This window comes from Mirounga angustirostris, unplaced genomic scaffold (assembly GCF_029215605.1).
Source record: "Mirounga angustirostris isolate CCGP_5_RB_7025 unplaced genomic scaffold, mMirAng1.0.hap1 SCAF_12, whole genome shotgun sequence".
NCBI lineage: Eukaryota > Metazoa > Chordata > Mammalia > Carnivora > Phocidae > Mirounga > Mirounga angustirostris.
This window is the reverse complement of record NW_026991720.1, coordinates 33,082,141-33,106,918: the sequence shown is the minus strand read 5'-3', so window position 1 is coordinate 33,106,918 and position 24,778 is coordinate 33,082,141. Positions and strand designations below refer to the sequence as shown.

Below are 24,778 nucleotides of genomic sequence, written 5' to 3'. Positions count from 1 at the left end.
AAAAAAAAAAAAACTCTATGATAAACTTGAAGCTCCAATTAAATATTTCTACGATTGTAAATATTTTACACATTTTATAAATATGGCATAACGTGTTGGCATGAATGTCCTTTGTTCCAAAAAAATCAGTAAAGTTTAACATTTTCATTTATTTCAAAGCATTGTGGAAAATTTCAGAACTGGTTGGGAAATGTTAAATTCTGCATGTCTGCTTCTCCCAGCTTCCATCTCCACCAACTAGATGTAAAGGAGTGCCACCAAAAGTCCACCACACACGCGAACCCACACAAATTCCTTCCTTGTGTTTAAGTGTGAAATGCACCTAAACGTTCTGGGTCATTTTTCATCCCTTCCTCTGTGAAACTGGGAGATAGTTGTGTCTTGGGCTGAGATGGAACGTGGGCGATGAGAACAAACGGCTTAGAGCAGAGCTGAATTCTTTCCGAAGCTTGGGTGCCCATACTGGGCATCTCTGCTTGCGCGCCGGGTCACTTCACTCCCCACCCCTGCGAGCATGATGCACTGCGAAAACATTCGCTCTCTGCAGGACGCCTCTGAGTGGTTCATAACTGGGAAAATCTTGCCCCAGGTTTAAAATATTTGCCCAAGCAACCCAGCGCTGGTGAAACGCTTTCCCATTGCTCCTTGCTCCCGGCGGGCGCTCCCCGCCCTCTGCTGCCAGAACCTTGGGGATGTGCCTAGACCCGGCGCAGCACAAGTCCCGGCCAACCGCTGCAGAACAAACCCTTGGCGGGCGGCCAGGAGGCTCCCTCCCAGCCACCGCTCCCCCCCCCCCCCCCCCCGCCGCCAGCGCCTTTTTCTCCCCCATACAATACAAGATCTTCCTTCCTCAGTTCCCTTAAATAACAACCCAGAGAAATCTCAGAGCCTTCATCCAGCCACCGGCCAGCATGTCTGGGGGCAAATACGTAGATTCCGAGGTAGGCTTGGGTGGGTGCGCGCCGGGCCCTGGGGAGCGCAAGGAGTGCCTCCTTCTGCTATCTCCCACTCCAAATATTCCGACTGCTTTCCCTGCCCCAGCCCTCTCTCCACTTTGGAACGCTCCTCTCGCGCTGGCATCTCTGCGGAATGGGCCTGGGCGGGGAGGTGAAGAGGTGGCAGGAATGTTTTCTATTTTCCCATTTAGAAAGGGGTCCGGGCGCCCCTAAACTAGAAGGAGGCGGAAAGGGGGCCGGGGTCCTGAAATTAGTACTGAGGACGCATTTCTAGGTGGGTCGGGGTTGCTGCTTGCTGCTTTATTGCGGGACTCCCACAGTCCAGCCCCTGCCTGCTGAGAGGCGGCGAGCTGGAACGCAGGGTGGGAAGTCATTTACCCGCAATTCTGGGGACAGTCCCCGAGACTCCCCACCAGGCGCCTGGACGGGTTGGCCGGGGCGGAGAGCATCATGTTTGCACTTTCCAAAGCTCTTGGGCCACCTCAAGAACTCTTCCAGCATCTTGGCGCCTAGTGGGGGTGTTTGGAGAGGGATGGACCTCTCCTCCCCCCAACTACCACCACCCCTTCCAACCACCCTCCTGCGCTCGGGCTCCGCCCGGGTGTGGAGACCTCGCGCGTTCCCAAACGCGGCAGTGGCTCAGCCACCGGCCGGCAGCCTAAGAGTGACCTGAGGGTGGGTTGAGGGAGCTGTGCAGGTGAGATATCGTTGTTCTAGGGAGTTTAGGGGGGTTGACACATGGCTTGGTCCAGAGATGGGGGCTTTCGGCACTGTGACCACCATGGGGATGGGGAGAGCAATGTAGGGACAAAGAGGGCTGACAGAGGGTGGGGGACGCGAACAGGTGCGAGAGAGATGCGACCAGAAGCAACAAAAATGGGGAGACTCCATGGGTCGGGGGTTCAAACTGGATCTGAAGATAAGCTGGAAGAGCTTATTGAGAGAAGGAATGGGGGCCAGGGGGACGGGAAAATAAAGCAGGTGAAGCATTCGGGGCGAGGGTGGCGTGTCGGAGAGAGTGGCTGGACAGAAGTCGGAGATCGGGTCCCCTCCCCTGCTAGGGTCTCCGCAGGGTACCTTGGGCTGGGCGTGCGCCCGGCTGGGGCCTGGGCAGACCGCACCGCGGTGTTTGCCCTGACCCCTGGCGGCGGGCGGGGGAGACCGGAGCTCCCTGCCGGGTACGGAGGGGTGTGGTGTCCTCTCCTCGATCCTCTTAAAAAGCTTGCAGCGCCAAGGAGTTTACTGTGCGAGGAGCCACCGCTGCCTAAGCGGTTAGTTCGATTTTGAGCTTCGAGGTTTGCCCCGCCGCCAGGCTGACTTCTGATCGCTTGTTTTTCATTTTGAAATTTTCTTCCCATCTCCCCGGCCACCCTCCCCTTCCTGGCCGTCTGCCCTGCGCAGGGACATCTCTACACTGTTCCCATTCGGGAACAGGGCAACATCTACAAGCCCAACAACAAGGCCATGGCAGAAGAGATGAACGAGAAGCAAGTGTACGACGCGCACACCAAAGAAATCGACCTGGTCAACCGCGACCCCAGGCATCTCAACGACGATGTGGTCAAGGTAAGGTGAGGCGGCCAGCGTGCAAAGGACGCCCCCCCTCCATGCCCCCTGCCCCAGGGATGCTGTCAGGGTTGGGACAGCTCTCCTCTGGCAAGCAGTCTGTGCATCCTTCTGTACCTTTGCCACACACACCGTGTTCTGGGCTTGATAATGTGGGAGCTCCCACAGTTGTCAAAAATGTCACATATCCCCTCCCCCCTCCTGCTGGTTAGTTCAGCTGGAATTTAGCTAACTTGAGTTTCATATAACTGCACTTTTCCTTAACTGCACTTTTCTCCTGGCAAATGAACCTCCAGATCTCTGCAACAGATGGACCCCCACTCCTTGGGAGAGTAAGATGGTTGTCTTGCAGGTCACCCTCTGTCTATTCCCAGGCTTAAAGTCTAGTGAAGGGTGGTGCCCCACTGCACATAGAATTAAAGCAGTAAGGTCATTGTGTAAGGTCTTGTACCAAGATGAAAACGGGTAGGCAGGTTCTCCCAGCTCAAATCAAGATAACCTGAAGTTGTTTTCTTAAAAATAAGGTGGGTAAAATGCTTCCGACTAAGGACAAAGAATACATATATATTATATATGGAGAGAAAGAGAGAGAGTGTATTTTAACTGGAAAAAAGTGGTACTCGTGCAAAACCAAGCTAATTTACACAACCAAAAATAACATGTGCCTCTTAATTTCTCCCATAGACCCCTCTAATTAGGTATATAAAGTTGCTTCTTTAGTGACTGCCTGGGTCAGGCTTCCCTGAGTTAATGGGACACTCAAGTTGGAGTTCCTTTTTATACTTTCAGAACGTGTTTAGTGATTAAAAAAATAATAAGTCAATTGAATGAGTTATTGGCCAAACTTAGATTTGAGTCAGTGATCAGTTTTTGATTATCATTATATTATTCAACTTTGACCCTTTTAGCAAATCAAGTCAGAGAAATTTACTGTCTGAACCCATCTGTATTGGGAAATCATGGGCCTAAGCCATTCTTGGCAGAGGGTTTTCTTTGAGGGGTAGGGAGGGCCAAGGAAAATCCTGGCCTGGAAGATTACAGTGTGAAGACCCAGCTCTGAACAACTCCAGAACAGCCAATGGGGCAGATGAGCAATTTCCACCTAGCCAGTCTCCTATCTGTGGATGGGAGGAGCTATAGTTCAGAAACTGTTCACATTTATGAATAATATATTTCAAAAAGGGAAACAATTTAACCTGTAACTGGAAGGAAAATGTAACTGTCAGAATTGACTCTCTTGGCTTGCTGGTGGAGGAAAAAGGAAAATTGGAGCATTAGTGGGTTTTTCTACTAGCTAGATTATGGAATATTTAAAAGTAGCAGCAATAACAAAAGTAGCTTATAAACTGGAAATTAGAGTTACTACAAACTATTTACTAAAAGTGTTACCTTAAGGGGGGGAAGGACATTTTTGCTTTTTCCCCTCCTCATGTAGCTTTAGACAAGAAGAGAAGCCAGGAAAAGAGGCAGATTTCAGAAAGGGCTGGCTTCATTGGAGCCTCCCTGCTGTTCCACTGCATTGTGAGTGGGGTTCCTGGAGCAAGCAAGCTACCCAGGATGAGTCAGAAGAGGCCAGCAGTGTGGATGTGGGTCTCACACATAGCATGACTAAGCTGAGAAAGAAAGGCTCCACTGGGAAAAGAGACTTCAACACAGATGGAAAAAAGGCATAACAGGCTTAGAGGAAATAGCAGTTGACAGAATAGCATTTCAAAGAGCAAGTGTGGGGATCCTCATATTAAAAAAAATTAAAAGGAAGAGTTAGAGCAAGCTCCTGCTGGCCTAGAGAAAGCAAACACCTCCCATTTGCTCCTATGAGCAAAACAAGACAGTCAGAAAAATCCACCTTGAGAAGAATTTGGTAGGCCCACTTACTCAGATGCCTGGTTGAGAGAGGACTTCAGAGAATGCCCTACAGAGAGACACCCAGGCTACAAGTGCAAATTCTGCCCAGAGAGTGCCATCTTCCAGTAGCCCAGGAAAGGTGACCTAGACCCTATGGAGACTCCTATTTTAGAAGTGCTTTTTCTTTGAGTCCAAGAACAAACATAATGACAGAAACAGGGATGATCCTCTCCATGGTTACATTACATGGCAGTAAATAATAAATCTCCCTAAATTTTACTTTTGACAACATAGACTTCTTAAAATAACAAAAACATCCAAAGTTTTACTGTTAATGCATGGTAGCTTAAAACTTGATGTGATAATAAAGAAACAGTGGTCAAGGTACCAAATCAGGTATGGAAGTTTCTATTTAGAGGCAAGCAGCTCTGTAAAAGCTGCCTCTGCCAATTCTGTAGTCACTAGCCACTTATGGCTCTTTCCATTTAAATTTCAAGTAATTAACATTAAGTATAATTTAAAATTCAGTTCCTCAGTCGACACTAGCCACATTCTGAGCTCTCAACACAAGGTTACTGGCTCCTGAATTGGACAGCACAGGTATAGAATATCTCCATCATCATGGAAATTGCTTTTGGACAGCGCCAGACTAGTTCCCTACATTTTAAAAAGGCTCTTCTACCAAGTTTAGAAAAATAACTTTCGATGGAGAAGAAATGAAAGCCTGAGTACAGTGTGAGGAACAGCATGGTATATCTGCACGGCATCCTTTCAGTCTCATAAAACAGCTACTTAGGGAGGGAAAGAAAAGTCAGTAAATTAGTCTATACAATGTAGTTCCAATAAAATAGGTTTCTTATCTTATTAAAGGTTTGCTGTACTATATTACATCTGTATAGACATTTATCCCAAAATAGTAGGCTATGAATGCTTTTTAAAATTTCGTCTGATTAAAGTGGTCACAACTTCAGACCCTTCATTCTCCCTCTGAGATTTCTATGTGTTCTTTTTATGTTCACATTTTCATTTGTATGTTTACTATGTACTTATTTGAAATTTCTATATAAATAAAACTGCTTCAAATTTAGACTTCTGATTCATTAGCCACCAATCAACTAATTTATTAAACTCATCATATGTTAGACTACACACTGAGCCACATACTATAAAGGATAATTCCTAAAATAAGTCCTAGAAATCACAAGGAATGGGTTAGAGAGACAAGATGCATGTAGATAGAAAGTTTTAAAAAATACACACACTGTATCACAATAGTAAGTCACTGCCAAATGGTAACTAATGGGTCCTTTTTTGCTTTGACTACCAGGAAACATATAGCTAGATTCTAAATTTCATTAATACATGTTACTCCTCTCTCCCATTTTTGGTTTTGTATTTTCACTTTCTTTTTTAACTGACATGCTGTTTTATGTGGTCTCTACTGTAAACCTTCTCATTATCATTTTGGAAATAGATCAAATATATCCTATAATAAATCAAAAATAAGCAGTATTGAATACTGAATAATAAAAAGGTTTTTAAAAAGTGAATGGTATTGGGCGCCTGGGTGGCTCAGTTGGTTAAGCAACTGCCTTCGGCTCAGGTCACAGTCCTGGAGTCCCGGGATCGAGTCCCACATCGGGCTCCCTGCTCGGTGGGGAGTCTGCTTCTCCCTCTGACCCTCCTCCCTCTCATGCTCTCTGTCTCTCATTAAAAAAAAAAAAAAAAAAAAAAAAAAAAAGTGAATGGTATTAATTATGTTGATCTTGGTAATTAAACAATGTAGATGTATATCAGATCATCACATTGTACACAATGAATACATACAATTATATTTGTCAATTATTCTTCAATAAAGTTTTTTAAAAAGTGAATGGTATTGATATTAAGTGTTAGGGAGACCCTACTGTGGATAGGACAACAGGGTGAGGGAAGATGGATTATAGATAGTTTAATAGAGAAGGGCATGAAGGAGTGCAATCTGAGTTGGATCAGGAAGGACAAACAGAATGCAAATGGCTGAGAAAAGGACAGGAGGGCATTTTAAATAAGCCTCATACAGGGCATGATGGAAGGTTTAGTGGCCCATTTTGACTGGAATTAGAGAATTCATGTGGCAGAGTGGTAGGTCATAAAAATGAACAGACTGATCATAGCCAGATGGCAGACTCGTTTATCCAGCACTCATGATAAGTTTGGACTTTATTATCTCAACAAGACTTCACGTTTAAATATGACATGATGAGGGTGGGCTTTATTTAAGATAAGCTATAGGATGTAATGAAAGGTAGTCAGTCTGGTTGAGCAGAGAACAGTAAAGATGTAATTGCTCCGTGGTCTAGACATGAAATGAGGACAGTATGCAGTGGCACTGGGGATAAAATCAGACAAGCATAAAATGACATAATCTGAGAATTGGAAGAGAACATAATGGTTACCAGCCTAACTTCCAATTCCTTAAGAGAAATTTAAGGGCTATAGAAGTTTAAAATTTTATCCATGTTATCAAACGGTTACTGTCCAAAACAGATATTTTGAAATAAGGGAAGAATAGACAAGATTATGTGATTCTTATAGACTATTGCTATGAGGAGATAAATGATTTGAGATGATTCTGAGATTAGTCCTGAGAAATATCAGAACATCTGAGAGAAGACTTTTGTCGGAAAATAAAAATACACATTTGTAACTTTCTATCCTAAAACTTGAATGTAATAATTCTTAAATATGCTCAGACACAAATTTTCTTTAGCAGTCAAAAAAAGTCATAACATGGTAATCAGATTGGTTTTGCTTTCAAAATAATGTCTTAATGCCTCCCGAATCCCTTTCAACTGGAAAGCATTCTAGAGTGATTTTTGATTAGTCTCAATATAATGGTAATTTCAAATTCTATATTTATCTGATATACATATAATCAAAGAATAAGATTTAAAAGATCAGATTGTCTCAAAGCACTCAGCACCCTGTTAATATTCTCTTCTGTTGGAATTGGTATTGGTTTTGTTTGTTTATTTGTTTAGGAGATAGCTCCACATGATGGTGATTGATATTCTTCCACATACAAGATCAGTCATGGAATTCAGAACCTCTAGCTTATAAAGGAGCATTATGTTAATTTTTGGTAGGAATTTATTCTCACATCACTGAGCGATACTAAATGGGGGATATTATTCATCCTTAAGCATCTGAAAACACTTTCAAGTTCAGCCAACAATGATATACATTTTAAATGATTATTAAAAGAAAGTCTCTTTTTCTTCTCCATCTCCTGTCATCAAAAAATAATTTAGTTTTAGCTGAATAAAATTTCATAATATTTATTAAAATTTAAGACCAGATACACCAAATATCTTTGAATTATGAAAAAACTCATGATGTGGCTTATTCTTCCAATTAATAGCAGAGCTGGCTACATTTTAAAAGGGCTTAAAGTAAGAACAGCTGCCATAGTAAGCAGCATCTGGAAAGTCCAGTAATTTGAAAAACCACCTGCTTATGTGTCCTGCCCACTCAAATCCATAAAATAACAGACATTTCCATATTTTGAATGAAACTGCTTTTTAGTTTGCCCTACTTTTCAACATAAGTTCTCTATGATGAAAGGCCCACAGAGAATTAGCCCCTACCAGAATGGGGCTGTGTGCACTGACCTGGGGGGTTCTAGGCCCTTTCACGATCCTCCTGGCTTGGTTTGTGTGGGGAAAGGGCAAGGCTTCTGTTTTCATACAAAGATGGTTTACACCAAGAAACACACACCCTTTCTTCTTCCACACTCTGGACCTTGTATATTAGCTCCTTTACAGTACCCTAAGGCCATGGAGAAAAAATTTGCATACTATACTTCTTTTAAAAGAAGTTCCTAAAAAAAGAAACCCTCAGCCCCTAGATAAATGCCTGACATACACCCTGATAGAGTGGAAAGAGTATTGTGCCAAGATAAGAAAAAATATTTTTGCAACTTTTCTAACTTTCTTCTCTAAAACTTGAATGTAATCATTCTTAAATATGCAGACACAAAATTCTTCTTCTTTAACAGTCTAGGAAAGGCATGCACATAGTAATCAGATCAGTTTTGGTTTCAGCATAATGGCCTATTGCTTTCATGATCTCTTTCAACTAGAAAGCATCTAGTCCCATTAGTGTGGGACTGGACACCAAGAAAGGAGTAAAGAATGTCAGGGCCAACAGATTTCTTTCCCTCAGTAATCCCTGAGAATTAGGCTTATAAATAGGGATCGAACTTATTTAGCTAATAAAAGCTAAAAAACACCAGCCCTAAAAATATTTTGGGCAAGCTACTTTGTTTCTATGCTTCAATTTCTCTAACTATAAAGAAAAGAATGAGAGGCATTCTCATATAATAGCATTCCCTCCAAGAGCCATCCACCTTTCAATAAATAATTATTATGCACTATGCCAGTCAGTGGCTACCATCTAGAGCTAGATATGAACACTACTCACACAGAGTTTACAGCTATTTCCTTGCCTCTGTTTATATAGTTTCCTTTGCAAACTTTTACTGGAATTCCTTTACCAAATTCTACTGTCTGTTAAAACTTTATATCCTTCAGGGCTTAGTTCAAAAAATGACTCATCTATAATATTTCTGTAAATTGTCCCTGAGCCAGTAAACAAGCATAAGCAAAATAAGGAATATATATATTTTTAAACAATTTGCCTCTGTTCTGGTCCTACACAAAATATAATTAAATTATGGAAAATATTTCTGTTCTTCTTTCATATGCTCTCTTCTTGTATTGGCTCTCAAGTTCTAATATTCATATTGAAAATTTGAAATTTGCAGCTCTTTAAAAACCCTATAGCCTCTTTACAAACCCAAGAGGGCTTTCAATGTGGCGAGGCATCAGAATCACCAGAGAATTTTTTGAAAACACAGGTGCTTGAGCTTACTATAGATCTATTAAATTAGAATATCTAGGGCTGGAGCCTAAGGATCTGTAATTTTTCAAAGTTCCCTATATAATTACATTGTGAAGTCAGGTTTAGAAAGGTGGCTTAAAGACATACACTCTGGATGTTCTATCCTAAGAAAATACAGGACTATACAGTAACACTACGTAATTCTAGATATTCTCCCTGCCAGAAGAATATTTGAAGGTCAGGCCAGTTTAAACCCTGCCAAAGAGTTTTGAAACACCATTGAAGGGCTCCCAAATCAACTTTGCTCAATGGTTCTCCATCCCTTGAGGCCAATTGGGCTTATAGCCAACCATAAGCTTAGCCTTGCAGGGTGACCTAGGAGTGGGGTAGCCATATGCTCTAGGTTGCTGCATACAGACAAGTTAATACTGATCAACCCTGAGTAACCATTAATAGTGCCCCTTCTATATTCAGAAGTGTCCTACCTTGGAAGAAAAATTATATGGTCACAGATGGATTGGCAATGGCCTATAGCTGATTCCTATAACCTGGAATACATTAGAAATCCCTACACACACTATTTTTTAGCAGAAAGGGCAAAATTTTCACATTTCCTCTCTGCTCTCCCACATGACCCTCTCCTGCCCTTCATCACAGCCATCAAGCTGCACTATAACTTGAAGGAGCTCTTAAGTGCCAATCTACTCCACCCTCAAACCTTAGTCTCTTTCCCTGCAACACAGAGTTAATGAAACTGACATCCTTCCATCACATATTGTGTCAGCTCTTCCATCAAAAATTAAATGTTTAAAATAGCTTTAACTATTTTTCAGTTATTCCAGGAAACATAAAATGGCATGCTTTCACATGAACCATTGTTTAGGACGGGGGAAGTGTTTTTAATTTTGTCTTAAAGGAAATCTGCATGATCCATGTACTGTGCAACTACCAGGGGAATTAATTGGTAGAACAGATTTACACCTGCAGGGAATACCTATTTCCTGCCTCTCATGGGAACTATGTTGATGTTTCAGATATAAAATACATCTTGTTTCCTTTATTGAACCTTAAGAAGATGTCTTGTTATTAGTCATTATTTCATGGCAGGGGAAATACATATTCCTAAAGGCACAGCCAAGCTTCCCCTTTAGTCACTGTCAGCTGTTTAGGTAATTAAGAGCCAGGCAATTTTAATTTGGAGGAGGCTTAAATAAATTGATGCTGTTTCTATGTGCTTAATTCTCTATCTTATAGCAATTTAAAAGTGAAGTTTTTAAAAACTGCATTTAATTTTCAATTCCTGAGCCCAGCAAAGACATTATAGTACCAACAGGCATTGATAGACTCTATGTAAAAAGATAAATTGTGTCTAGAGATTGCACTGCATCATCTCCTATTTGTTGCACGTATCAAACACAATTACATTTTCTCACTTATAATGAGTAACTGAAAAAGATGCTGATATCTGGACCCAAGTAGTGAGAAAGCGGAAGATTGGGAGAAACAGAGATAAAGAGAAACACAGGCCCCTTCTCCCTGTCCTGCCACCCACTCTGTGCTGGACTGAGCTTTACACATGCCAACTCCAGGATTCCCACATCCATCTCTTTACACAATGCTGCCATGTCTGATGACACAGTGTGGCCAGAGCAAGGGACACAAGCAGTACCCAGATCAGCAGGGCCTCCTATGCCCAGCCAAGGCATTTGTCCCTTTATAGGCCACAGCATCACACAGGGCATTATTAGGCCAGGAAGCCAACTCAGGAGATATGGCCTTCACTAAAAGAAAGGGCTAACTTCAAGCAATGGGGCCAACCAAAGAGTGCTGGATGTGCAGGGAGAGTCAAACAGGTGATGGGATGCTTCCTCCAACATTCCTACAGGCTAGCTTGGTGGCACAGATTCCTCCTCCAACGACTATGGAGGACTATTATTATCACCATCACATTCACTTTGCAGATAAGGAAACTCAGGCTTAGCCACTTACTCAGAATTACAGAGGTAAGAAGTAGCTTTGTCAGAGTTTGAACCTAGACAGTGAGACCCTAGAGCCCAGGTTCTTAACCACAGCACTCCAGTGCCTCTCTCTCCAGCAATAGATCATAATCCAACCAACCTGCAGTATCACCATAGTACAGAAAGAGATGGCTGTGTTCTTAGAGTGGGTGGGCAGCATTTGGCAAGGGGGATTCCAGAAGTCCTCTGAGTTGGGAGTGACAGGCTTGTAGCTCTAAGGTCTGACTCTAGATCCTGGCAGGCAGGCTGGGGCAGGAGGGGGAAGGACCAATGTGAAGACTAATGTAAAACCTCAGACCTCAAGCAATCTGGATGCTGGGTGAGTTCCCAACAAACCAGGGAGGATCAAGTCTCAAAGACCAGAACTGGGGTACAAAGTGGGGGTGTGGTCTCAGTGATTAGAAGTACAACACATGCCCAGACCAGAAAAGCTGCAATGCTGGCTTGTGCTGAATCGCCTGAGTCTTTAAAGCACCCTGACTGCCCAGGGAAGAGCCCGGGGTGTGGCTGATCCTGCCTGGATACGTGGGGAGGAGCAAGTGTGAGAGAATAAAGCAGGTCCTAACAGGCACTTTGAATTTAACAGCTTCATTTAAGGTTCTCGAGTTGCCTGTTTGATTTCCAGACATTTGTACCATTACAGTAATACATTGTGAAACATAAAACAATTGAGAAAAACCTGAGTTGTATGCTGGTGGGAGAAATGCCTCTTTAATCCTGAAAGTAGTTTCTCTGAGACTTCCTCCCTAGTAATTATGTATTTGTTCTCAAAAACAAATGCCAGAAGTAAGGAATAGACTTAATAGGGCATTTTATAAGACACCATTAATCTCTCAGAAGAACAACTGAAATGTTCCATCAATCATGGCGCACTGTTGACCTTTTCTATATGATTAGCAGTAATAATATATAGCTGGGAATGGGTATACCAAAATATGTCATGGAAATGGAACGGCATTCATTGGATTTCACCACCAATTATTTTGGTTAGGTCAACAGATCTCTTCCTCACTTGATCCTGAGCATCATCTTTTTAATAGGGAGGGAAATTGTTTGTCTAAAATAGTTAATAACCAGGGCTCCTGGGTGGCTCAGACAGTTAAGCATCTGCCTTCAGCTCAGGTCATGATCCCAGCGTCCCGGGATTGAGCCCCGCATCAGGCTCCCTGCTCAGCTGGAAGCCTGCTTTCCCCTCTCCTACTCCCCCTCCTTGTGTTCCCTCTCTCTATGTCAAATAAATTAAAAAAAATAAAATAAATTAAAATAGTTAATAACCACCAATTCACCAAACTGTTTTGAGTAAACCCCTCCACCACTCTAGTTATAGAGCTGAGAATGAGAGTCATTCTCAGATATTATGCTCCCTTAGGAAGGCCATTCAACAAATACTTAGGAAGCACCTGCTCCACACCAGGCACAGAGCATGTCATGAGTCCTACTGCACCAGAGCTTGCCTGACAGAACTGCAGCCATCTGCCAGGGCTTACCTGAGACATGGGGGCTTCTGTTAGCCTTTGCTGACCACGCTCATAGGAACTGGTCATCTCTTCACTTTGCTTCCACCACATTTTATTTTTATCTCTATTTTGGCATATATCAAAGCCCTCTGAGTATTCCGCTTCTCTATCCCTATGCCTCTCCGCCCTCTCTTCCTTCCCATTGCATGCCTGAGTCCTTCAGGGTAGGACAGTGGCACCCTGGTGGCCCCAGGACTGTGGCTGCCCAATACCCATCTCAGGGCTCCACACTGAGTCTGCCATTAGAAAATGGATGTCCAATTGAATCTGCTGAGGAAATCTGATATTCTTCTTTAAGTAACTGAATGTCTCCTGTGAGTGAAAAGACAATAGGATTACATTACTGAATGTCTTTCTTTGCCCCTTTTCACAATGGCAGCCACATTTTAAACCTTCTAAGAAAAAGCATATCCAAATAATTAAAGAAATCCAGAAACATTCTTCTATTTACCAAAGTAAAGAAAAAACATGTTCTATGTATATATTAAGAGTTTTATTTTTATCTCCTGTTTGAGGAGGACACAGATGCATCTCTCCTGAGCCTTCAGTAAGCAGGCTATGGCACCTGGATGGTCTCCTGGGGCCTGAAGGATTAGGCTAAACTCCCAAGTATCTGTTAGGCAGGACAAGCAAATTCCCAGAACGCCAAGAGATGTCATCACTGCTGCTTTGCATTGCCCACTGGGGCAGAAATGTGAAGACTGACAAGTGGATCTCAGGCCACATGAGAAATTCCTTTCAAAGACAGGGGTGGAAGGACTCCCTGTCAGACCACCCATATGCCTCTGGACAATGGCAAACATCAGAGGAATGACTAGGTCAGGAGACAGCCCTGAAGAAAAATCCAAACCTTCCACACCTAAAGGAAACAACAGCTTTGAGAAACCCAAGCCTCTTTTTCCTTCTCTTTGGCTTTATTATTTCTAGATGTTAAGTACACAGAGATCTGAGATTTTACTAGCTGGGAGGTGGTGACCATTAATATCCACTATTCCAACAGCAAAGAAGTTTCTTTGTACCTCAGAGGTGGTCTTTCATAGATCTCAGATCCCTTCTCATAAGAAACAAGAATAGACAAAACATAGAAGTCTCTAGAAAGGATCAGACATCATTCATTTCATTATTGATGTCTGTGCCAAGTGAAACGAATGTTAGCTCCTTTTCCAGATGTGCTTCTTTCTCTCACCTCCTGTGAGAGGAGGTGGATTTACTATAACATGTATAAAAGTAAGACCTCTCGATTTGACTCCAAATAGTTTCCCTATCAACAAGCTAAGTATAGGAAATCAGGATCATTCTTCAGTTAAGAATAGACAGGACTAGGAAGTAACCATCAAAAAAGGGTGATGATGTGTAATGAGAATTTTAGGTGTGACTGGTATCTAACATGCAGCCAGGACCACAGTTCTAGCACATTTAATATTTTATCAATGACTGGAATGAACAGGTTAAGAGGACTCCCAACTTAAAAATGACACCAATTACAATGATCTTGTTAACATCTGTGATAAAAATAACATCAAAGTGACTTTGACAAATACCAAAAACCCATAAAAATAAGATAAAGACCTATATACAAAGTGAGATAATGTTAAATGACTAGAAATAACAAACATAGATATTAAATAGGAAACAAATGGGTAAATTTATGAAAAATAAGAAAATACCAGGAAAGGGTTGTCATTTCTGTGGGAGCTTATGATGTGGAAAACCAAGATTCTTGGTGAGTATAATGGATACGCTCATAATTCCACAGTCCCCAAGGGACCAAGATCTCCAAGGTGATAATCACTATTGTAAATGTGCCCTTAAATGAATCCACCGTGCTCCATTCCCCTTGGGCAATAGAGGATGCAAACTAAGTCTACCAGTTGTTCATAAACACTAAACATCTCAATAATTTAATGATAGTTTAAAGGAAGTATAATGGGGGTGCCTGGGTGGCTAAGTCAGTTAAGCGTCTGCCTTTGGCTCAGGTCATGATCTGCGGGTCCTTGGGTGGAGTCCCACATCAGGCTCCCTGCTCATCGGGGAGTCTGCTTCTCCCTCTACCCCTCCCCCCTGCTTATGCCCTCTCTCTCTCAAGCTCTCTCTCTCTCAAATAAATAAATGAAATCTTAAAAAATAAAATAAAATAAAGGAAGTATAAGGGATGGAATCAAAAGGACAATGTAATGAGAAGAAATGTCACCTACAAGATTGTCTACTTCATTTGCTATTTGTCAGACTTATTAAGAATGGGTTCCTATTTTGATCTTATGAGGGAAGTAGAGATGCTAGAAAGATCCTAAGGAAGAACAAAAGGAAGGAGATAGGGATGAAGAGAAACTCTCAGGTATGGCTGAGGAGGGACTGCTTTGTCTGAACAATCCGTTAGAAGAGCTGGAAGGGGACGTGGCATGACAGTTGCCTTTAGGTGTGCCAGGTTATTACGAGACTTACAAGAAAAATACTGCTTGGACACAATCACCATTCAGGACAAGGAAAAAGGAGGAAGGGTTGTACACTTAGTTTAAAAAAAAAAAAGTATTAGGTTACCCGGGAGAAGAAATTCCAAGTAATAAGAATGGTTAATCCCAGGAATGTGTCACAGTTGTTTTAAAATGATTGTGTGTTAAATTCCTTGTCTATGTAACTTCTCAAATCTCTCTACCTCTACAATTACAATTAGGTGTATAACAACATTGACATACAGTCTCATAATTAAGCACCGGCATACTTACGAACACTTCCCTCTATTCCATCAGGATACCTGGTTTGTTTTGGGGCAAAGAGGTGTTAGTATGGCATTGTTTTAAACAGTGGTTGAGAATGCAAGTGGTAAACATCTAAAAGTAGAACACTGCAAAATGCATGCATTGTATGTACCAAAAGGTCAGTATGAAACATTATCTTTACAGCAAGCCTGCCCATCCACTCCCTCCTACACATTGCATATTCATACAATTTCTCAGCTTGTATAAACCCTTATTGTGATGTAAACTCATGAGAGAGTATGGCTTCTGCAAAGGGTGGCTGTTTTGTGACTTTCGACCAGAGGTTCTTTACCCAAGCTGTAGATCATCTGGGAAACAGTTCAAAATACTTTTGTGTCTATCCAATCCCTAGAAATTCTAACTGAACTGAACTATGATGAGGCCCAGGCCTACGTACTGTGTTTTGTTTTGTTTTTGAAAGCTCCCCAGGTGATGCGAATGTAATTGAATCTGGTTTAGACTCTCAGTTAGAATTTCTTAATAATAAAAACATGTGCTATGATAAAACCTTCAGGACCATAAGGGCCACAGCGGGGAAATTATTACTTCTTTAGGTCCTCATTTTGGGGAGTCCTTAGCATTTTTACTGGAATATGGTATTGTCTCTCAAATTCCTATTACAAAAAAATACTTTCTGGGACTCTACTGTAGCAGCTGCAAAAGATAGACTTTGTATGTGGGATAAATCTCATGTCACTTATGTAATCCAGCCCTATTGTTTCCCCTTTCTTTGCTTGTTCTTTCTATTCTCCCCAAGAGGAAGATCATCTGGTTACAGTATCATCCCTTTTCCCCCTTCTTCTACCTGGGTTCATGGCTCAGGCATACTAAGATGGAGCTAACGACATGCACTAGTTTTTCTCCTAATGGTGCAGAGGCTACAGGAAACTTCAGTGGACCTAGGGACAGGCAGGTCTCCTTCATTTCTCCAGTGCCTAGTGCAGAGAAGAGACCTCAAGTCACTAAGAAGTGCTTTACTGATGCCAATCACTCTTCAGAGCAGATGGGGAAACTGAGCCTCAGAAGAAATCTGAATTCTAGCCCTCTCTTGGACACTGACCTCAAGTGGTACCTTGGGCCTTGGAAAAATCACTTGGACCCTTGGACAGCAGTTTCTTCACCTATAGCAATCAAGAAGAGACTAGATGGTCCCTAAGTTGCTTTCATTTCTTAAAATTCTGTGATCTGTTTGACCAGTATTCATAAAAGAGTGGAAGCCTGTAAAGGTGCATGAAGTCCATGCAGAGAGAATGGTGGAAGACCCCTCATCTATACTACATTTATTACCTTCTTCCTAGATTTTACCAATGGTCATTCTCATTCTTAATATTCAGGCTGTGGGATTTAGCTAGTCATTTTTGAAATACCGAGCTATCAACAGATAGCATGCTGAGTGCAAATATACCACAAATAAATATTTGGGACTAAAAAGATCAAGAGCTGGAGTTCATTTCCCCTTCTCATCTGTGCTCAGAACTGTGTGGTCCCTTTTATTGCCCTTGCCTCAAAATTGGGCTTTTTGTGTTCCAAGATAGATCAGAAAATCAGTTCCAAAGTAGGTTACAAACTTTCAGAAATCTTTTTTTGTAACCAGTTAATCCCTCTTTAGTTCACATAACAGAGTGCATCATTACCTGCAGCTTTAGTTAGAGCAATGGTCTTAAAAAGGTTTAGCTAAATAAGAATGCTCAGACTTTCCAAGGGCTGACAGTTGTCAAATTCATCGAGTTCATGTGGCCACATTTCTGAAGTTCTTTTAATAGCCCATCTGTGAGCAATTGGATCAGATGACTAAGAACTACAGAGCAGAAGCAGTATTACTTTGAGTCAGATTTTCCCATTAGCCAGCTATAGTTTATTTCTCTCTGATCCATAAAAAGTTTCAAATTTAGGGCCCTGTCTGATTTTAATCCCATCACTTAGCACCCAAACCGTATGATTCTGAAGGTAAACATGAAGCTGTTCGAATTCCAGACCAACTGAACATTCTTCAGGAACTCATCAGCTCCCTAAGCAAAGCTATGTGTACATCTGTAGGTTTGAACCCAAATTTCATGAGAAGCAAAAACTGAATTAATCTGACTTCACTGTCATTAATCACCTTTGATCACTCTTTTACCAAAATTACTGTGACTGGGTTAGAATAAATTAGTGCAATCAATAAATGCAATTACTAACCCTTGGACAGGATAATAAGACATTCAGAACTTCTTTCCTAAAGGAGATTTTATCAGGTTATTACTCTTGTAAATAGAAGAAAGAGAGAAATATAATGTAGCAAAATGGCAGCATTCACTAATTCATTCATTAATTCAGGAAATATTAACTTAGTACTTATTATATTCCAGGGAGCTTATAGTCTAGTAGCAGAAATAATCTCTCTCTCCCTCTTTCTCTCTCTCTCTCTCTGACACACACACACACACACACACTCACTCAAACCATTAAATAAATAAATGTCAGATATGCTGGATGATAAAAACATCCAGGTGAATACGACCCAGCAATTGCACTACTGGGTATTTACCCCAAAGATACAAATGTAGGGATCCGAAGGGTATGTGCACCCTGATGTTTATAGCAGCAATGTCCACAATAGCCAAACTATGGAAAGAGCCAAGATGTCCATCGACAGATGAATGGATAAAGAAGAGGTGGTATATATATACAATGGAACATTATGCAGCCATCAAAAAGAATGAAATCTTGCCATTTGCAACGACGTGGATGGAACTGGAGGGTATGCTGAGCGAAATAAGTCAATCAGGAAAGACATGTATCATATGATCTCACTGATATGAGGAATTCTTAATCTCAGGAAACAAACTGAGGGTTGCTGGAGTGGTGGGGGGTGGGAGGGATGGGGTGGCTGGGTGATAGACATTGGGGAGGGTATGTGCTAGGGTATGTGTGAATTGTGTAAGACTGTTGAATCACAGACCTGTACCTCTGAAACAAATAATACGTTGTATGTTAAAAAAAATTAAAAAAGAAGATAGCAGGAAGGGAAAAATGAAGGAGGGGAAATCAGAGGGGGAGATGAACCATGAGAGACTATGGACTCTGAGAAACAAACTGAGGGTTCTAGAGGGGAGGGGGGTGGGGGGATGGGTTAGCCTGGTGATGGGTATTAAAGAGGGCACGTACTGAATGGAGCACTGGGTGTTATATGCAAACAATGAATCATGGAACACTACATCAAAAACTAATGATGTAATGTATGGTGATTAACATAATAATAAAAAAAATCCAGGTGAGAAAAGGGGTGTGGACCAGAAAGAAGTCTTTGAAGAAAGAACATTTAGGTTAACACATGACCAATAACTTAGAGTTAGCCAAGTAAAGAGTGATGGAAGGAATGTTACAAGCAAAACCAACGGCCGGGTGGGAAGGCCCTAAAGCAGGGAAGGGCTTGGACCACTGTCCTGAAAGAAATTACTCAAAATTCCAGTGTACACTCACATGATTACTAATTTGGAGAAAAGCAAGAAAATGAATTCCTCTTCCTCAACAGTTAAGGTAGTGCACCACAGAAGGACATTACCTCTCCTTGGTAATGATTCCTGAGTGAGCTTGAGCAGCCAGAGGCCATCTCTATTTCATTTGCACTACTCCCTTTCCAATGACGCATAACCAGCTCATCAACCCTATTCTGGCTCTGTTTCCTTGTTTGATTTATTCCATCCTCAAAAAAGTAGGTGCTTCATAAATATCGAATGCATAAATGAATGAATGAACACACAAGGCCACAGTACTTTAGACCAAAAATTCCTGCAATAAATATATAAGCATTCTAGGCTATAAATATTTCTAAAGTTCAAGTCCTATCTCACCACATCAAATTCTGATTTTCTAGAGCAGTGGTTTTCAACCAGGGATAATTTTGCACCCCCTCCTAGGGGACATTTGGCAATGTTTGCAGTTATTTTCAGTTATCACAGTTTAGGGGGTACTACTGGCTTCTAATAGGTAAAGGACAGGGATACTGATAATCACTCTACAGTGCACAGGACAGCATGTCTACATTCACCCCAACAACAAAGGATTATCCATTTCGAAATGCCAACAGTGCTCAGAGAAACCCCATTGTAGAGGTGGGGGGCTGTGTCTTGGGAGCCACATATGAGCTATGATTATCCTTGTTTACATCTGACAAGAACTCTAGTTTAGATCCTCTTCCTCACTTGCCTAGCAATGTTCAAACCTGCAGAGATTTATTTCATCCATTTTCTATTTGTTTAATAAACAGACTCCAAGCACTGGAGGGAAAAATATTCCAGCAGTGAGGTAAGATGAAAGCTATTAGTAACCCTAGTTTGACTTGACTGAATGGTAGGAAACAACCCCTGCCATCAGGAAGTGAATTGTAGAAACTGAAAAGGAGTTAAGACTGTTTAAAAAGCTTTGGTTCAAACAAATGTCTATGCGAACCAATAGATAGTTTGAAAATGGTGAAGACATTTCTGTTTCTTATGTCTTTGTTAGAATGGAAAGAGCTTTTATTTTCTTTACTGTGGTAATCATTCATATTTGTCCCATGACACACCCAGAAGTTTAAAAGAATAACAAACTCCAAGTGTAAACACAGAACTGAGTGAGGAAGTAAGGCTTGCTCACTAAAGTGAATGAATCCTTATAATTGCCTGTTTGGATCGAATAAGATTTCCATGCATTAACCAATGCAGGACTTTTCTATTAAGAAAGAGAACTTCCAACACTTCCAAGGGCTGAAGTTATTTCTCCTCAAGAATGGCACACACAAGTGCCCCCAAGGTATCACTCCTTCCTGTTCAAGTTCAATGCTTCAGTCTCAAAGCTCCTATCACTAGCCCTTGCATGGCCTATTTTTACACTATTCACTGTTCCAGGTCATTCATTTGGTGACACTCAATAAGTGCCACCAAATCGATACCAGAAGCCTGAAGATTTAAATAAGGAATCAAAAGATATGCAGCCTGCTTTGTACTGAGCCATCTACAACTAGGCACTTTTTGTGACCATAAAAATGTGAGGCTATGTGGACTGAAGAGAAATTTTTGGGTTCCTGAAGAAGGCTCAGAACCAGCTGGTTGCAGGCACACTGAATGTGGTTTTAGGTTTCAACCTGGGATCCCAGAAAAAAAGGGTGGACAGCCTACTCGAGGAAGTATGAAAAAGCTCTGGAACCCGGAAATCATCTCATCATGGAGGATAGTTTTTAGCAATTTTTCAAAGGGATGTATAATCATTTCCTGGGGCTACCTTAACAAGTATCACAAACTGGGTGGCTCATAGTTCTGGAGGCCAGATCCCCAAAATCAAGATGTCACCAAGGCCATGCTCCCTCTGAAACCTGTATGGGAATCCTTCTTTGTCTCTTCTTAGTTTCTGGTGGTTTGCTGGCAATCTTTGGCATTCCTTGGCTTGCAGTGCATAACCCCAATCACACGGCCTTCTCCCTGTGTGTTTTCTCATTACCAACTTCTTATAAGGATGCCAGCCATATTGGATGAAGGGTCCACCCTAGTCCAGTATGACCTCATCCTAATTACATCTGCAAGACCCTGTCTCCAAATATGGTCACATTCTGAAGTACTGGGGATTAGGATTTCAACATATCTTTTTGAGGGGGACACAATTCAATGCATAACAGGGTGTAAACCAGGAATGTAAATCTTTGTTATCAAAACAGGGAAATTTAACTTAAATTTTCAAACCGTAATACAAACCCTAGGGTAATTCATACTCTCTAAGAAGAGCAAAAGATGGAAAAACCTGTTGGCTACTTTCAAATGAATGAAAAAGAAAAAGAAGGCAAAAAGGAATTAATCTAAAGCAAAGAGAGAGTCCCATTACTTCATGTTGGTGCCACTTTCTGACAAATCCAGGAGCTCAGTCAGCTAGGGCATCTTCTTCCCCAGGGCATATTTGGTTGCCGTGTGCCTCATGTTTATAATAAACTCCAGAAGGTTGATGCACTTGATAGAGATGACCTAATCCTTCTTGTTTGCATAATGGCAGAATGCAAAATAAGCATTCACCTGCCTGAAATGATTTCAGAAATGCCAAGAGGTTCTCCTTTTCCAAAATATCTCCTCCATTTCTCCCAACGCTGTTACTGAAATCCCTGACACTTCCCCTCTTCTCCTGGTTGGAGTGCCTGGGCCAGAAGCTCCTGATGTAGCACCGGCCATTGCCCAGGCACTGTCCCAAACATTTTGCATAGGTTAAGTCATTTAGCATATAGAACAATCCTATGAAGTATTATTTTACCACCAATTTACAGGTGAGAAACTAAGACAGAGAGGCTTAGTAGCTTATGTGAGATAACAGAGCAGAGTTAAGATTCAAACCCAGCCCTGGTGCTATCAACCACGGAACAAACTGCCTCTCAAAAGTACGGAGCAACACAGTAACTAACCTACTGTCATGCCCACTCAGAAATGAGTGTCAGATTTTTCAGAGCCTCTCACCTAGCAGAGAATGAATCCTAAGGCAGTTTGTTTCTCAAAGTGTTCTCCCCAGACCACTTGCATCAAAATGGAGGGAGGGGGTACAGATACCTGGACCCTACCTTAGAACCACTGATTCAGAATCCCAAGGCCCAGGAATCTGCATTTTAACAAACATCCCCAGAAACTTCTTGAGTGTACTAATGTTGGATAATCACTGGCCCTACAGGAATGGAATAAGATATAATGGTGTGGTAAATCTGGAAAAGCCAGAGAATGATGACAAGGCAATGGGGACCCTGGTAACATAGTCAGTCAAATGACCCAGGGATCCTGGCTACAGAGGAGCTTGGCTGCTGGGGAGTGAGGGTAATGCTGAGCATGGAGGTTTGACAGCAGGAGGACAGCCACATCCTCTGGCTTGGATCACTTGCTCTGTCCTGGTGACCATCATTATTTGCTGAGTCAGGGAGGCATGTTCTATTAGTTTGGATGGGAAGCATGGGTACAGGCAAGAAAGAGCAACCAGAGCATGTGGATTCAGAAATTCCTATGTGATTCCATTTGAATGAGCAGGGTTGCATAAACAGAACGAGAATTTTGGTGTGGGGTTAAAGAGAATGGTATGATAGAGGGAGAAGTGAATGAGGATCTGAGAGACGTAAGTCCTGTATTTGGTCCAGTCACTGATTACAACCTCGCTGAGGCTCAGTCTCCTAGTCTGTAAAATAGGGAAGATAACCCCTGCCTTGCTGCTCCTCACATACATACAGGATGTGATGTGAACCCAGTGAGGCATATCGTGCTCCATAATATAAGTTATTGCATCCCAAGGCCTCTGTAAAAGTCTGCTGCCTCTGAATAAACAGTTGACCCTTGAACTAATGGCACCAACCCTCTGTGCAGTCAAAAATCCATGTATAATTTTTGACTCCCCCAAAACTTAACTACTAAGAGCCTACTCTTGACCAGAAGCTTTACTGATAACATGAATAGTCAATTAACACATATTTTGATTATTATATGTATTACGTACTATATTCTTTAAGCTAGAGAAAAGACAATGTTATTAAGAAAATCATAAGGAAGAGAAAACACATTTACAGTACTGTATTGTATTTATCAAAAAAAAAAAAAAATCTGTGTATAACTGGACCCACATTGTTCAAACCCATGTTGCTCAAGGGTCAACTGTATCTACCACCCTAATGCTCTGCCTCTCTCTGTACCTCTTTCTTATACTCCCGCCAGGAAAGTAAACATAGTCACCTATATTCACTCTAAAGTACAAATTACTTGTAGGCCTCCTTTCCTGCCCTGGGAAAACACACACACACACACACACACGCACACACACACACACGACAGGAAAACATGGGGAGAAAAAACAAGTTTACTCCCTCCCTATCCATTCCCCACTGGGGTGTTCTGCTGATCCCCTGCTTCCTTTCCAAGACCCCACCTCACCATACTCCACTGCATGCCCCCTGCTTTTAGGCTAGGTTTACACAATTGTATTCAGATCACTGGGGGCAAAACCCAACCAAGCAAAAACATCCTTTAATCAATACTTTCTAAATCATCTTTCCTTAAAGGTGAAGACTTCTGAGCTTGAAATGCCCCTTTCCATGGTGCCCAAGTCACCTAAATGATAACCAACCCTCCACTTCATTTTGATCAGAATGTTCATTGCATCATAGGGCTATGGTAAATAAGAACATCATTTTGAATAAAATGGGATACCAAAAAAATAGATAAATAAAAGTGCACTGTGATAGCAGGCAAAGAATTAATAGGAGATAATATGGTGGTTAGTGAAATGTTATATATATGCCTATATCCTTCTGATGGACATTTATGGCTCCTTTAAAAAAGTATACATATTGAAGAAATATTTATTTGCTAATTAATGTGTGCATGGTACTACTAGGTATCATGGAAGATACCAAGATGGGTGCAACAGACCCAGACCTCCCTTTAAGTCCTGGTTTGGTCCAGTCATTTATTAGTAAAGTGACCTCTTCTTAGTGGGAAAGTAAAGGACTATTTTCCATTCTTATTATGAAGATAACCTAGAATTTCACAAGTTTGTGAAGAGAAGCAGATGAGTGAAACAGGGCACTATAAATGAGAAGTATCATTATTCTGAGGCTTCTGTAATGTCTGGAAAGCAACAAGAGGAAGGTCAGTCCAAAGGAAGAGACTCAAGGGTCCCAGCTGGGAGGCCCAGGTCAAGGACTGCAGATCTTCTCTGAATTCCTCCCCTTGTACCCCAACCCTCTCCTCTCACTCAGAGAGGTAGATAAATACCCCCATTTTACCCTCTTCCAGCTTGAAACCCTGATTAGTAATGCAGACATCTCCCCTCCTCCCCAGGAGGCAACCCTGTGTTCTTGTGCAAGGTGAAGTTGCCTAGTACCTGCCACCCCAAGGCAGCCCAAATCACATCAGTGTTCCCACCCCAGGTTTACATTTTTCTTAGGGCTGCATAGGGATCCCCTGGGAATCCAAGTAATTGCAGGCATTAACACAATCCAGGCCTCCTCCTGTTTTTAGTTGGTGCTGCAAGAACCCTGTAGCCTTTTCCCTCAGTGGCCCAGTAAACACGTGGGTATTTGCCCTTGCCCCTGAGAAAACACATGGGCATTAGGGTAAAGTTCCTGTGTTCTGGTAACATTTAATTGTGCTAGTTCTCAACCCTCTCTACGCCCACACATTCGTGCACATTTATTTTGTTGACTTCAAAGGCTGCTCAGCATGTTGGAAATATGTGTGAGAACAGTGAAGGAGCTTGCAATTAGTCTA

General features: G+C 41.8%; 1 protein-coding gene across 3 annotated transcripts in view; it reads left to right on the top strand.

Annotated features, from left to right (window-relative positions):
• Nucleotides 1-305: 305 nt before the first annotated feature.
• The window catches only part of CAV1 (caveolin 1), a 35,831-nt gene continuing 11,358 nt past the window's right edge, over nucleotides 306-24,778 (top strand). The window contains exons 1-2 of one of the 3 annotated variants that reach the window (XM_045864369.2): nucleotides 306-941; nucleotides 2,358-2,522. In XM_045864369.2, coding sequence (XP_045720325.1) covers nucleotides 912-941; nucleotides 2,358-2,522 — 195 coding nt within the window. In that variant the 5' untranslated portion in view covers nucleotides 306-911. Of the gene's footprint in view, nucleotides 942-1,212; nucleotides 1,231-1,497; nucleotides 1,654-2,357; nucleotides 2,523-24,778 lie in introns of those variants that run through there. The other 2 variants (XM_064575028.1, XM_045864370.3) reach the window with 2 other exon arrangements.